Source organism: Somniosus microcephalus, unplaced genomic scaffold, assembly GCF_052327205.1.
Source record: "Somniosus microcephalus isolate GS21.2 unplaced genomic scaffold, FLI_Smic_1.0 unresolved_chr4, whole genome shotgun sequence".
Classification (NCBI taxonomy): domain Eukaryota; kingdom Metazoa; phylum Chordata; class Chondrichthyes; order Squaliformes; family Somniosidae; genus Somniosus; species Somniosus microcephalus.
In genome coordinates, this window is record NW_028225182.1 from 8,721,520 (window position 1) to 8,734,961 (window position 13,442).

General features: G+C 51.1%; 1 protein-coding gene across 1 annotated transcript in view; it reads left to right on the forward strand.

The window, feature by feature from the left end:
- The window catches only part of LOC147089340 (NACHT, LRR and PYD domains-containing protein 3-like), a 79,215-nt gene extending 70,528 nt beyond the window's left edge, over positions 1-8,687 (forward strand). The window contains exons 11-15 of the mRNA XM_085977183.1: positions 1,728-1,814; positions 1,957-2,127; positions 2,270-2,440; positions 2,576-2,743; positions 2,891-8,687. Of these exons, the coding sequence (XP_085833309.1) occupies positions 1,728-1,814; positions 1,957-2,127; positions 2,270-2,440; positions 2,576-2,743; positions 2,891-2,978 (685 nt within the window). The 3' untranslated portion in view covers positions 2,979-8,687. The remainder of the gene's footprint in view (positions 1-1,727; positions 1,815-1,956; positions 2,128-2,269; positions 2,441-2,575; positions 2,744-2,890) is intronic.
- The last annotated feature ends 4,755 nt before the right edge of the window (positions 8,688-13,442 follow it).

Here is a 13,442-nt window from a genome sequence, read left to right on the forward strand (position 1 = left end):
ACCCCCACCCCCAGACCTGACCTGCAGTGGCAGGGGAGGCAATTCAGGTCATTATGACCTTGCTAACAAAGGATTAACAACTATTTTCAGCTCACCTTCAGAGTTTATCAGGTCACCCGTGTGGTCTGCGCTGCTCGGGGATCACGTCAGGTAAGCTGGGCGGGAGTTGAAAGGCCATGGAACCATTTCATTACTTGACAGCTGGAAATGTGCTATAAAAGCTCCCATCTCACAGCTCTTCACTTTCCAAGCTCAGAAGCTGTTGCTTCCTGCATTTGGAAGACGGATTGAGCTTTATGCAGTTTGCAAGTGTTTGGAGCAAACCCTCTATCCAGTGACCCCTCAATGGATCAACCTCTTTCACCTTTGACCGTTTGCTTCTGTAATCTCAAGTTCACCTGCCATCTATTACATCAGAATGTGTACGGTTTATACTGTCTCACCTTGGGCCTCAGAGTCACACCACGATCAGCCCCAACACCTGCAGGACCAGGCACACCAGCAGCACCAACACCAACCTTCACCATAACTCCTGATTCTGCACAGCACAGATGGCATCAACACCCGATCACATTGCTGACCGGGTCGCCAGAGATAGCCTCAACATGGTCAGATATACTTCACATAACGCTGCATGCCCTGGATGCCACATGATGTGCCAGGTTAACACCAGCCCACACCAACAACACAAAGCATCCCATCAATGCCCAAACCATTCCTGTCACACTCATCAGCATTGCGGGGGCAACGTTATGTCTCACCAGTCAATGAAACTCACTAAGCCATTTCCTAAGGTGCACACAAATCTGTCAAAGAACGGAAAGTGTTGAAAAGAAAGATTTCAATGTTTGACAAAACATTAACAGAAACATCACATGAACATTGGCTAAAACACACAATTGCCTACCCTTGTGTGTTGTTAGTTGGTTCAATTGGACTAGGATGAGGGTGAGTGTGATGGCTGTCTAGTGAGATGGGGATGTGATAATATAGACAGAGGGATGGGTGGAGGTTCAAGGTAAGTTGGTGTGAGTAAGAATGTGCAGGAGTATGGTAGGGAAGGCAGAGTGAAGGGGATGTGATGAGTAGCACAGCAGGATGAGGTTGAGGATGCCTTTGCAGTAACGTTTCGTGATCTACTGAGATCATTGAAATGTTTGCGCCACTGCAGGCTGGTCCTCCTGACAACATTCCTGCTTGAGCCCCACTGTGCAATGTGCAACCAGGCTGTGTTTGTCTTTTCCACCCCTTGGAAGTGACGCGAACCTCCTTGCATGCTGTGGCTCCCTCCATACGCATATAGAAGGAGTTATGGGAGATCCTGGGTGCAGCCCTGCTCCTCTGTGCTGATGTTGTCAGTGTTTGTAGCACCTCAATACTGTAGAACACTGACATCACAATGGTCAAACTCATGTTGTCAGTGTTTGTAGCACCTCAATACTGTAGAACACTGACATCACAATGGTCAAACTCAATGTGTGAGTCATCAAATGAGGTCATCAAACCCGCTTCCCCCAATTCTCCAGAGCGAGGCCGCGACCCGGCCCCACCCCCACCCGACCCGACCCCGGCCGCACCCATCCCGCCCAGGGAGCGAAATCGCGGGAGGTAACTGGTTTATTAATTTCCTGAAATACTTTCAGTGATTAATGTAATATCCAAGAGAGAAAAATATATCAGATCCGGGCTTTGATTCAGTTTGTTTCCCTCTCTGTGTTTGTGTTTAGACTGAGTTACAATAAACTGGGAGATTCAGGAGTGAAACTATTGTCTGCGGCTCTGAGGAACCCGGACTGTAAAATACAGACACTGTGGTAAGTACCAGACTCTGTGAGATTGTGTTTATAATAACTGGATGTCTGACACTGAACATTATTATTAGTATCAGTAACAGTGTTAGTGTCAATCCACAGAGTTTACTCTGATTCCTGTTATTTCTCTCTCTCTGGTCCCCAGGCTGAGTGATGTTGGTCTCACAGATTCTTGTGCCGGGGATCTCGCCTCCGCTCTCAGTACAAATCGGTCATTGATGGATCTGAACCTGGGTAATAATAAACTGGGAGATTCAGGAGTGAAACGACTGTCTCCAGCTCTGAGGAACCCGGACTGTAAAATACAGACACTGTGGTAAGTACCGGACAGTGTGAGATTGTGTTTATAATAACTGGGTTTCTGACACGGTACATTATTATGAATATCAGTGATAGTGTTATTAATAAACACTGGGGATTTACTCTGATTCCTGTTATTTCTCTCTCTCTGATCTCAGTCTACGGGCTGTCGGTCTCACAGATTCTTGTGCCGGGGATCTCGCCTCCGCTCTCAGTACAAACCGGTCATTGATGGATCTGAACCTGGGTAATAATAAACTGGGAAATTCAGGAGTGAAACTACTTTCTGTGGCTCTGAGGAACCCGGACTGTAAAATACAGAAACTGGAGTAAGTACCAGACAGTGTGAGATTGTGTTTATAATAACTGGATGTCTGTGACACTGTACATTAGAATCAGTAATAGTGTTATTAATAAACACTGGGGATTTACTCTGATTCCTGTTATTTCTCTCTGATCCGCAGGCTGTATATTAACGGTCTCACAGATCCTTGTGCCGAGGATCTCTTCTCCGCTCTCAGTACAAACCGGTCACTGATGGTTCTGAACTTGGTAGCAAACTCCTTCACAGACCCATCTGTCCCCGCTCTCTGCCGCATCATACTGACCTGCAGGAGTCTGGAACGGATCGTGTGAGTGTGTTAATGTTAATAGGATTCAGTCACATTTTTGAGTAATATTTGTCTATAATTATTATTGAAAAATTAACCCCAGGCTCTCTGTTATTTACACTGTTGTTCAATCTGTTTATTTCCTGTTTAATCTTTAATCTGTTTCAGGCTGTTGGGGAATCAGTTCAGTTCAACCGGAAAGAAACAGCTGGAGTCGCTGCAGGGATCCAGACCCGGACTGAGTGTGGATGTGTGAACATTTCAATTGATGACGTCACTGCTCTCATTTGACTATTTTTGGCCGATGACTTGATTTTAATTTAATTTACGGGTTTCCAGCTCGAGCTGATCGCGTCATCTCCCATTGTGAGGTCAGAGGCCCAGCCACAGGGTCACGAGCCTCAGCCGGCCAGCCCCACAGCACTGCTTCTGCAGAATATCCAGGGCTGAATGTTCCCCAATGGGGCACTGGGCAAATGCACAGACAGGAAGTGCCCAGGGTGGGGCTCAGTCTGGGCTGCAGTGGGACACTGACTATTCCACTCAGTGTTCCTGGGTGTCTCTCCCAGTGAGGAGTGAGGCTCTGTAACAAGTGTCCCTGTGTACAGTGTGTATCTCTCCCAGTGAGGAGTCAGGCTCTGTAACAAGTGTCCCTGTGTACAGTGTGTGTCTCTCCCAGTGAGGAGTCAGGCTCTGTAACAAGTGTCCCTGTGTACAGTGTGTATCTCTCCCAGTGAGGAGTCAGGCTCTGTAACCAGTGTCCCTGTGTACAGTGTGTGTCTCTCCCAGTGCGGAGTCAGGCTCTGTAACAAGTGTCCCTGTGTACAGTGTGTATCTCTCCCAGTGAGGAGTCAGGCTCTGTCACAAGTGTCCCTGTGTACAGTGTGTATCTCTCCCAGTGAGGAGTCAGGCTCTGTAACAAGTGTCCCTGTGTACAGTGTGTGTCTCCCCCAGTGAGGAGTCAGGCTCTGTAACAAGTGTCCCTGTGTACAGTGTGTATCTCTCCCAGTGAGGAGTCAGGCTCTGTAACAAGTGTCCCTGTGTACAGTGTGTGTCTCCCCCAGTGAGTCATAGAGTTATACAGCACAGAAAGAGGCCCATCGCGTCCGCGCCGGCCATCAAGCCCTGTCTAATCTAATCCCATTTTCCAGCATTTGGTCCGTAGCCTTGTATGCTATGGCATTTCAAGTGCTCATCCAAATGCTTCTTGAATGTTGTGAGGGTCCCTGCCTCTACCACCCTTTCAGGCAGTGAGTTCCAGATTCCAACCACCCTCTGGGTGAAAAAGTTTTTCCTCAAATCCCCTCTAAACCTCCTGCCCCTTACCTTGAATCTATGCCCCCTTGTTATTGACCCCTCTACTAAGGGGAAAAGTTCCTTTCTATCTACCCTATCTATGCCCCTCATAATTTTGTACACCTCAATCAGGTCCCCCCTCAGCCTTCTCTGCTCCAAGGAAATCAACCCCAGCCTGTCCAGTCTTTCTTCATAGCTGAAGCACTCCAGCCCAGGTAACATCCTGGTACATCTCCTCTGCACCCTCGCCAAAGCAATCACATCCTTCCTATAGTGTGGCGACCAGAACTGCACACAGTTCTCCAGCTGTGGCCTTACCAGCGTTTTGTACAGCTCCATCATAACCTCCCTGCTCTTGCCTTCATTAGCCGAGGCATAGAATATAAGTATCCCATATGCCTTTTTAACCACCTTATCCACCTGTTCTGCTGCCTTGAGGGATCTATGTACATGCACACCAAGGTCCCTCTGATCCTTTGTCTTTCCTAGGGTCTTACCATTCATTGTGTATTCCTTTGCCTTGTTAGTCCATCCAAAATGCATCACCTCACACTTTTCAGGGTTAAATTCCATTTGCCACTGTTCCGCCCATCTGACCAACCCATCTATATTGTCCTGTAGCCTGAGGCTTCCCTCCTCGCTATTTACCACCCCACCAATTTTAGTGTCATCTGCGAACTTGCTGATCATACCTTTTACATTCACATCCAAATCATTAATGTAGACCACAAACAGCAAGGGACCCAGCACCGATCCCTGCGGTACCCCACTGGACACAGGCTTCCTGTCAGAAAAACAACCTTCCACCATCACCCTCTGCCTTCTGCCACTAAGCCAGTTTTGGATCCAATGTGCCAAGGCACCCTGGATCCCATGGGCTCTACCTTCCTGACCAGTCTCCTATGCGGGACTTTATCAAAAGCCTTACCGAAATCGATGTAAACTGCATCCACTGCACTACCCTCATCCACACACCTCGTCACCACCTCGAAAAATTCAAGCAAATAGGTCAGACATGATCTTCCCTTGACAAAGCCATGCTGGCTATCCCTAATTAATTCTTGCCTCTCCAAGTGGAGACTAATTCTGTTCCTCAGAATTTTTTGCAATAATTTCCCTACCACTGATGTTAGGCTCACTGGCCTAATTCCCTGGTTTATCCCTACTGCCATTCTTGAATAATGGTACTACGTTAGCTGTTCGCCAGTCCTCTGGCACATCCCCTGTGGCCAGAGAGGTTCTGAAAATTTGTGTCAGAGCCCCTGCAATCTCCTCCTTTGCCTCACATAGTAGCCTGGGATACATCTCGTCCAGGCCTGGGGATTTATCCACTTTTAAGCCTGCTAAAACCGCTAGTACCGCCTCCCTCTCAATGCTAATATGTTCAAGTATATCACAGTCCCCCTGCCTGATTTCTATGTCCACATCATCCTTCTCCATAGTGAACACAGATGCAAAAAATTCATTTAAAACCCCACCTACATCTTCTGGCTCTACACACAGCTTGCCACTTTGGTCCCTAATGGGCCCTACTCTTTCCCTAGTTATCCTCTTGCCCTTAATATACTTATAAAACACCTTAGGATTTTCCTTTATTTTGCTCACCAGTGTTATTTCATGGCCCCTCCTCGCTCTCCTAATTTATTTTTCAAATATCCCCCTGCACTTTTTATACTCCTCTAGGGCTTCCTCTGTCTTTAGTCCTTTGTATCTGCAAAAAGCCCCCCTTTTTTTCCTCATCCATTCTTGTATATCCCTTGACATCCAAGGTTCCCTGGGCTTGTTGGTCCCACCCTTGACCTTTACGGGAACATGTTGCCATTGTACTCTCTCAATTTCCTTTCTGAAAGACTCCCGTTGCTCCGATGTGGATTTTCCTTCAAGTAGCTGATCCCAGTCCACATTGGCCAGATCCTGCCTCATCATATTAAAATCAGCCTTCCCCCAATTTAGAACCTTTATTTCCGGTCCATCCTTGTCCTTTTCCATGACTACCTTAAATCTCACCGAATCATGGTCACTGTCACCAAAGTGCTCACCTACTAACACATCTACCACTTGCCCGGCCACATTCCCTAGAATTAGGTCCAGTACCGTCCCCTCTCTTGTAGACCTTTCTACATGCTGGCTCAAAAAGCTCTCCTGGATGCACTTTAAGAATTCTGCACCCTCTAAGCCTTTTGCACTCTGACTATCCCAGTTAATATCCCAGTGAGGTGTCGGACACTGTAACAAGTGTCCCTGTGTACAGTGTGTCTCTCCCAGTGTGGAGTCAGACTCTGTAACAAGTGTCCCTGTGTACAGTGTGTGTCTCTCCCAGTGAGGGGTCAGACTCTGTAACAACTGTCCCTGTGCACAGTGTGTGTCTCTCCCAGTGAGGAGTCAGACTGTGTAACAAGTGTCCCTGTGCACAGTGTGTGTCTCCCCCAGTGAGGAGTCACACTCTGTAACAAGTGTCCCTGTGTACAGTGTGTCTCTCCCAGTGAGGAGTCAGCCTCTAACAACTGTCCCTGTGTACAGTGTGTCTCTCCCAGTGAGGAGTCACACTCTGTAACAAGTGTCCCTGTGTACAGTGTGTCTCTCCCAGTGTGGAGTCAGCCTCTAACAACTGTCCCTGTGTACAGTGTGTCTCTCCCAGTGAGGAGTCACACTCTGTAACAAGTGTCCCTGTGTACAGTGTGTCTCTCCCAGTGAGGAGTCGGACTCTGTAACAAGTGTCCCTGTGTACAGTGTGTGTCTCTCCCAGTGAGGAGTCACACTCTGTAACAAGTGTCCCTGTGTACAGTGTGTCTCTCCCAGTGAGGAGTCAGACTGTGTAACAAGTGTCCCTGTGTACAGTGTGTGTATCTCCCAGTGAGGAGTCAGACTGTGTAACAAGTGTCCCTGTGTACAGTGTGTCTCTCCCAGTGAGGAGTCAGCCTCTAACAACTGTCCCTGTGTACAGTGTGTCTCTCCCAGTGAGGAGTCACACTCTGTAACAAGTGTCCCTGTGTACAGTGTGTCTCTCCCAGTGTGGAGTCAGCCTCTAACAACTGTCCCTGTGTACAGTGTGTCTCTCCCAGTGAGGAGTCACACTCTGTAACAAGTGTCCCTGTGTACAGTGTGTCTCTCCCAGTGAGGAGTCGGACTCTGTAACAAGTGTCCCTGTGTACAGTGTGTGTCTCTCCCAGTGAGGAGTCACACTCTGTAACAAGTGTCCCTGTGTACAGTGTGTCTCTCCCAGTGAGGAGTCAGACTGTGTAACAAGTGTCCCTGTGTACAGTGTGTGTATCTCCCAGTGAGGAGTCAGACTGTGTAACAAGTGTCCCTGTGTACAGTGTGTCTCTCCCAGTGAGGAGTCACACTCTGTAACAAGTGTCCCTGTGTACAGTGTGTGTCTCCCAGTGAGGAGTCGGACTCTGTAACAAGTGTCCCTGTGTACAGTGTGTCTCTCCCAGTGAGGAGTCAGACTCTGTAACAAGTGTCCCTGTGTACAGTGTGTGTCTCTCCCAGTGAGGAGTCAGACTCTGTAACAAGTGTCCCTGTGTACAGTGTGTCTCTCCCAGTGAGGAGTCGGACTCTGTAACAAGTGTCCCTGTGTACAGTGTGTGTCTCACCCAGTGAGGAGTCGGACTCGGTAACAAGTGTCCCTGTGTACAGTGTGTGTCTCTCCCAGTGAGGAGTCGGACTCTGTAACAAGTGTCCCTGTGTACAGTGTGTCTCTCCCAGTGAGGAGTCGGACTCGGTAACAAGTGTCCCTGTGTACAGTGTGTGTCTCTCCCAGTGAGGAGTCGGACTCTGTAACAAGTGTCCCTGTGTACAGTGTGTCTCTCCCAGTGAGGAGTCACACTCTGTAAATGTGTCCCTGTGTACAGTGTGTCTCTCCCAGTGAGGAGTCGGACTCTGTAACAAGTGTCCCTGTGTACAGTGTGTCTCTCCCAGTGAGGAGTCGGACTCTGTAACAAGTGTCCCTGTGTACAGTGTGTCTCTCCCAGTGAGGAGTCACACTCTGTAACAAGTGTCCCTGTGTACAGTGTGTCTCTCCCAGTGAGGAGTCGGACTCTGTAACAAGTGTCCCTGTGTACAGTGTGTGTCTCTCCCAGTGAGGAGTCGGACTCTGTAACAAGTGTCCCTGTGTACAGTGTGTCTCTCCCAGTGAGGAGTCGGACTCTGTAACAAGTGTCCCATGTACAGTGTGTCTCTCCCAGTGAGGAGTCGGACTCTGTAACAAGTGTCCCTGTGTACAGCGTGTCTCTCCCAGTGAGGAGTCACACTCTGTAACAAGTGTCCCTGTGTACAGCGTGTCTCTCCCAGTGAGGAGTCGGACTCTGTAACAAGTGTCCCTGTGTACAGTGTGTCTCTCCCAGTGAGGAGTCACACTCTGTAAATGTGTCCCTACAACCCTCCGAGATTTCTCCACTCCTCTGACCTGTTGCACATCCTCGATTTTCGTTGCTTTGCATTGTTGCCATAACTTCAGCTGCCAAGACACTAAACTCTGGTATTCCCTCCCTAAACCTCTTCGCTGCTCTACCTCTCCATCCTCCTCCATTAAACGCTTTTTAAAACCTACCAGATTCCCCGAGTTTTGGGCCATCTCTGATAAAATCTCTACGTGGCTCAGTGTCAGATTTTGTCTGTTAATTGCCTTGTGTCGGTTCATTTCATTAAAGCTGCTATATAAATACAAGTTATTGTTGTTGTCCCTGTGTTGTGTTAATAAAACTCCACCGCTTACTTCAGCTCATGCCTGGTCTCCTCGACATTCTCAATAACTGGTTTCACTGTTTTAATATATTAAATAAAGGTTTCTCTAAAGTACATCCTGTGGTAAACCACTTTTATCGTTACACTATAGTTATCACTGTTGTATTGTTATCACCGTTATCACTGTTGTATCACGATACGAGGTCGCCTCTTGTCGCGCTGTTATACCTGGGCTGACCACCTCCAACTCCGCCCATGGCTCCACCTACCTGCCCAGGTATAAAGGTAGTCGACTGGCTGGTATTCCTCCTTGTTGGACCCGATCACCCACGAGGGTGGGCTCTGTTATTTAGTCAATAAAAACCTTTAGTTACGTTCCTAACTCGTCGCTTTTTATTGGACGAATTGATAGGTATATCAATTTTATTGACTAAATTTTAAAGATGTCTACTACTGGCCAGCCAGAAGCCCTCCCAGAAGCACAGCCACACCAGCCGGCTTGGCTGCAAGCCCTCAAACCACCGTACCTGGATCTAAACCCACAGGCAGCAAACGCAGCCCTCAACTTCAAACACTGGCTGGACTGCTTCGAATCCTACCTGGAAGAATCCGGCGCCCCGCAGAGATCCAAACTAAGACTTCTGAACGCCCAAGCGAGCCCGAGAGTATACGCACTCATCCAGGACACGACTACGTACGAGGCCGCTATCAACCTACTGAAACAGCAGTACCGCAGCCCGGTAAATTACATGTACACCAGGCACCTAAGATCCCGCCCGCAACAGCCAGGAGAGTCTGTAGCTGAATTTTTACGGGCGCTAAGAGCACTCGGCAGGAACTGTGACTTTAAAGCGGTGACGGCTGTTGAAAATACGGAAGATAATATCCGCGATGCCTTTGTGAAAGGCCTACGGTCCGACTACTCACGGCAAAGACTGCTTGAAGCTAAAGACCTCGACCTGGACAAAGCTGAAGCCCTCGCTCTCTCCCTGGAGGTGGCCCATCAGGACCAGGAGGCGTTTTCCAGGTACTGCTCGCGACCCTGGGACTCGGGCCCGACCCCTACCGCAATACCCTTCGCAGCGCCGCCCCCGGGACCTACCTCAGCGTCGGCGTCCCGGACCCGACCGGGCCCGCCACCCCCGGTACCGGCTCCGACATCGGGCACCCGCGATTGGGCCGCCGGCTGCTTCTTTTGCGGCCAGGAGAAGCACCCGAGGTCGCGCTGCCCAGCCAGGAACTCTACCTGCGCAACCTGCAGGAAGAAAGGCCACTTCTCTAAGGCCTGCAGGAGCGGATCTTCAGAGGCCAGCAGTGCCTCATGCGAACTGTGGGGGCGGCCATCTTCTTTCACGGCAACTGAGGCCAGTATCCCCACACGTGAGTCATGGGGGTGGCCATCTTTGATCAAGGCAACCGACCCCAATAGTGCCTCATGTGAGTTATGGGGGCAGCCATCTTCTCCGCCATTTTGTCCTACCTCGTGGGAGACGCCATTTTACCCACCACGCCCGACTGCCACCGGGCCCCCGGACCCGACGACCGCCTCGCCCGCAGACGACAACGACTCGCTTACCTACACGCTAGCCTCCGTCACTCTGGATCAAGCCCGCCCACACCACCTGTCCAAGTCGATGATGGACATCAAAGTAAACGGCCACGCCACGACCTGCCTGTTCGACAGCGGAAGCACGGAGAGCTTCATCCACCCAGACACGGTGAGCCACTACTCCCTCCCTGTCCTGCCAACGCGCAACCGAATCTCGATGGCATCGAGGTCCCACGCCACGGACATTAGCGGCTACTGTGCTGTGACCTTGTCGGTTAAGGGTACAGAGTATAAAAACTTTAAACTCCTCGTCCTCCCCCAGCTCTGCACTGCCGTCCTACTAGGGCTGGACTTCCAATCCCACCTCCAAAGTGTAACCCTAGCATACGGTGGACCCCTCCCCCCACTCACAGTCGACAACCAGCGAAGGTTAAACCGCCCACCGCGTAACACCTGCAGCCTATCCACCCTCAAGGTGCCGCCACCTTCCCTGTTCGCTAACCTCACCCCCGACTGCAAACCCGTCGCTACCAAGAGCAGGCGGTACAGCGCTGGGGACAGAGCTTTCATTAGCTCTGAGGTGCAGCGTCTCCTGAAGGAGGGCATCATCGAGGGGAGCAACAGCCCCTGGCGTGCCCAGGTCGTGGTCGTTAAGACCGGCGATAAAAATCGCCTGGTCAGCGACTACAGCCAGACCATAAACAGATACACCAAGCTGGACGCATACCCCCTTCCCCGCATATCTGACATGGTCAATCAGATTGCACAATACCGCGTATTCTCGACCATCGACCTTAAGTCGGCCTACCACCAACTCCCTATCCACCCCGAGGACCGCCAGTACACCGCTTTCGAGGCGAATGGGCGCCTATACCACTTCCTTAGGGTCCCCTTCGGTGTCACCAACGGGGTCTTGGTCTTCCAAAGGGAGATGGACCGGATGGTTGACCAGAACGGACTGCAGGCCACATTCCCCTACCTAGATAACGTCACCATCTGCGGCCGCGACCGGCAGGACCACGACGTGAATCTGGAGAAATTCCTCCGTACAGCCCAACGGCTGAACCTCACCTGCAATAAGGAGAAATGTGTGTTTAACACCTCGCACCTTGCCATCCTTGGCTGTGTAGTAGAGAACGGACTCATCGGCCCCGACCCCGAAAGAATGCGCCCCCTCATGGAGCTACCCCTCCCCCACTGCCCTAAGGCACTTAAGAGAACCCTGGGGCTCTTCGCCTACTATGCCCAATGGGTGCCCAATTATGCGGACAAAGCCAGACCCCTCATGAAGTCCACATCCTTCCCCCTTACGGAGGAAGCGTGCGCAGCCTTCTCCCTCATTAAGGGAGACATTGCCAAGGCCACTATGCACGCAGTGGATGAGTCCATCCCCTTCCAAGTCGAGAGCGATGCATCCGACTTCGCCCTAGCCGCCACCCTTAACCAGGAGGGGAGACCGGTGGCCTTCTTCTCAAGGACCCTACAGGGCCCTGAGATCCGACACTCGTCGGTCGAGAAGGAGGCCCAGGCGATTGTGGAGGCGGTACGACGCTGGAGGCACTACCTGGCAGGCAAACGATTTACCCTCCTTACCGACCAACGTTCGGTCACTTTTATGTTTAATAACAAGCTGAGGGGCAAAATCAAGAATGACAAGATCTTGAGGTGGAGAATCGAGCTCTCCACCTACGATTATGATATCTTGTACCGGCCAGGTAAGCTGAACGAACCCCCCGATGCTCTGTCACGAATTACATGCACCAGCGCGCAAAGTGATAGACTTCAGACCCTCCACAACGACCTCTGCCACCCCGGGGTCACCAGACTTTACCACTTCATTAAGGCCCGCAACCTGCCCTACTCCATCGAGGAGGTCAGGACCATAACCAGGAACTGCCAGACCTGTGCCGAGTGCAAACCGCACTTCTTTAGGCCGGACAGAGCAAGCCTGATCAAGGCCACCCGCCCCTTCGAGCGCCTGAGCATCGACTTTAAGGGGCCCCTCCCGTCCTCTGACCGTAACGTGTACTTCCTCAACATTGTTGATGAGTACTCCCGTTTCCCCTTTGCCTTCCCCTGCCCAGACATGACCAGTACCACGGTCATTAAATGCCTGAACGACCTCTTCGCCTTGTTCGGGTTCCCAAACTATATACATAGTGACCGGGGCTCCTCTTTCATGAGCGAGGAACTCCGTCAGTTCCTACTAGCGAGAGGTATTGCAGCAAGTAGGACCACCAGCTACAACCCCCGAGGGAACGGCCAGGTGGAAAGAGAGAACGCGACGGTATGGAAGGCCGTCCTCTTAGCCTTAAAGTCTAAGGGCCTCCCAACCTCCCGCTGGCAGGAAGTCCTCCCGACAGCGCTGCACTCCATCCGGTCACTACTTTGCACTGCCGTTAACGCCACCCCCCATGAACGAATGTTTGTTTTCCCCAGGAAGTCGACTACGGGAACCACTCTACCAACCTGGCTGACCTCTCCGGGGCCCGTCTTGCTGCGAAAGCACGTGAGGGCCCATAAAACAGACCCCCTGGTCGAGAGGGTGAACCTCCTGCACGCCAACCCCCAGTACGCCTACGTGGCTTACCCAGACGGGCGGAAGGACACTGTCTCCTTACGAGACCTCGCACCCTCGGGCACTCCAGAGACACCACCTTTACCCCCCCCCACCACCCCCCCAATTCCAGCCCAGGTAGACGGCATGCCGGAACCCCACGAGCCTTCGCCGACCACGCAGACACCAGCACTAACACCGGATAATGCAGCACCGCCGCTGCGACGATCGGAGAGGCTTACGAGGCCTCCGGACAGACTGACATACCAGAACTGGTAGTACACTTCACCCCGCCGGACTCAAATCTAAACAAGGGGTGAATGTGGTAAACCACTTTTATCGTTACACTATAGTTATCACTGTTGTATTGTTATCACCGTTATCACTGTTGTATCACGATACGAGGTCGCCTCTTGTCGCGCTGTTATACCTGGGCTGACAACCTCCGACTCCGCCCATGGCTCCACCTACCTGCCCAGGTATAAAGGTAGTCGACTGGCTGGTATTCCTCCTTGTTGGACCCGATCACCCACGAGGGTGGGCTCTGTTCTTTAGTCAATAAAAACCTTTAGTTACGTTCCTAACTCGTCGCTTTTTATTGGACGAATTGATAGGTATATCACATCCCAACT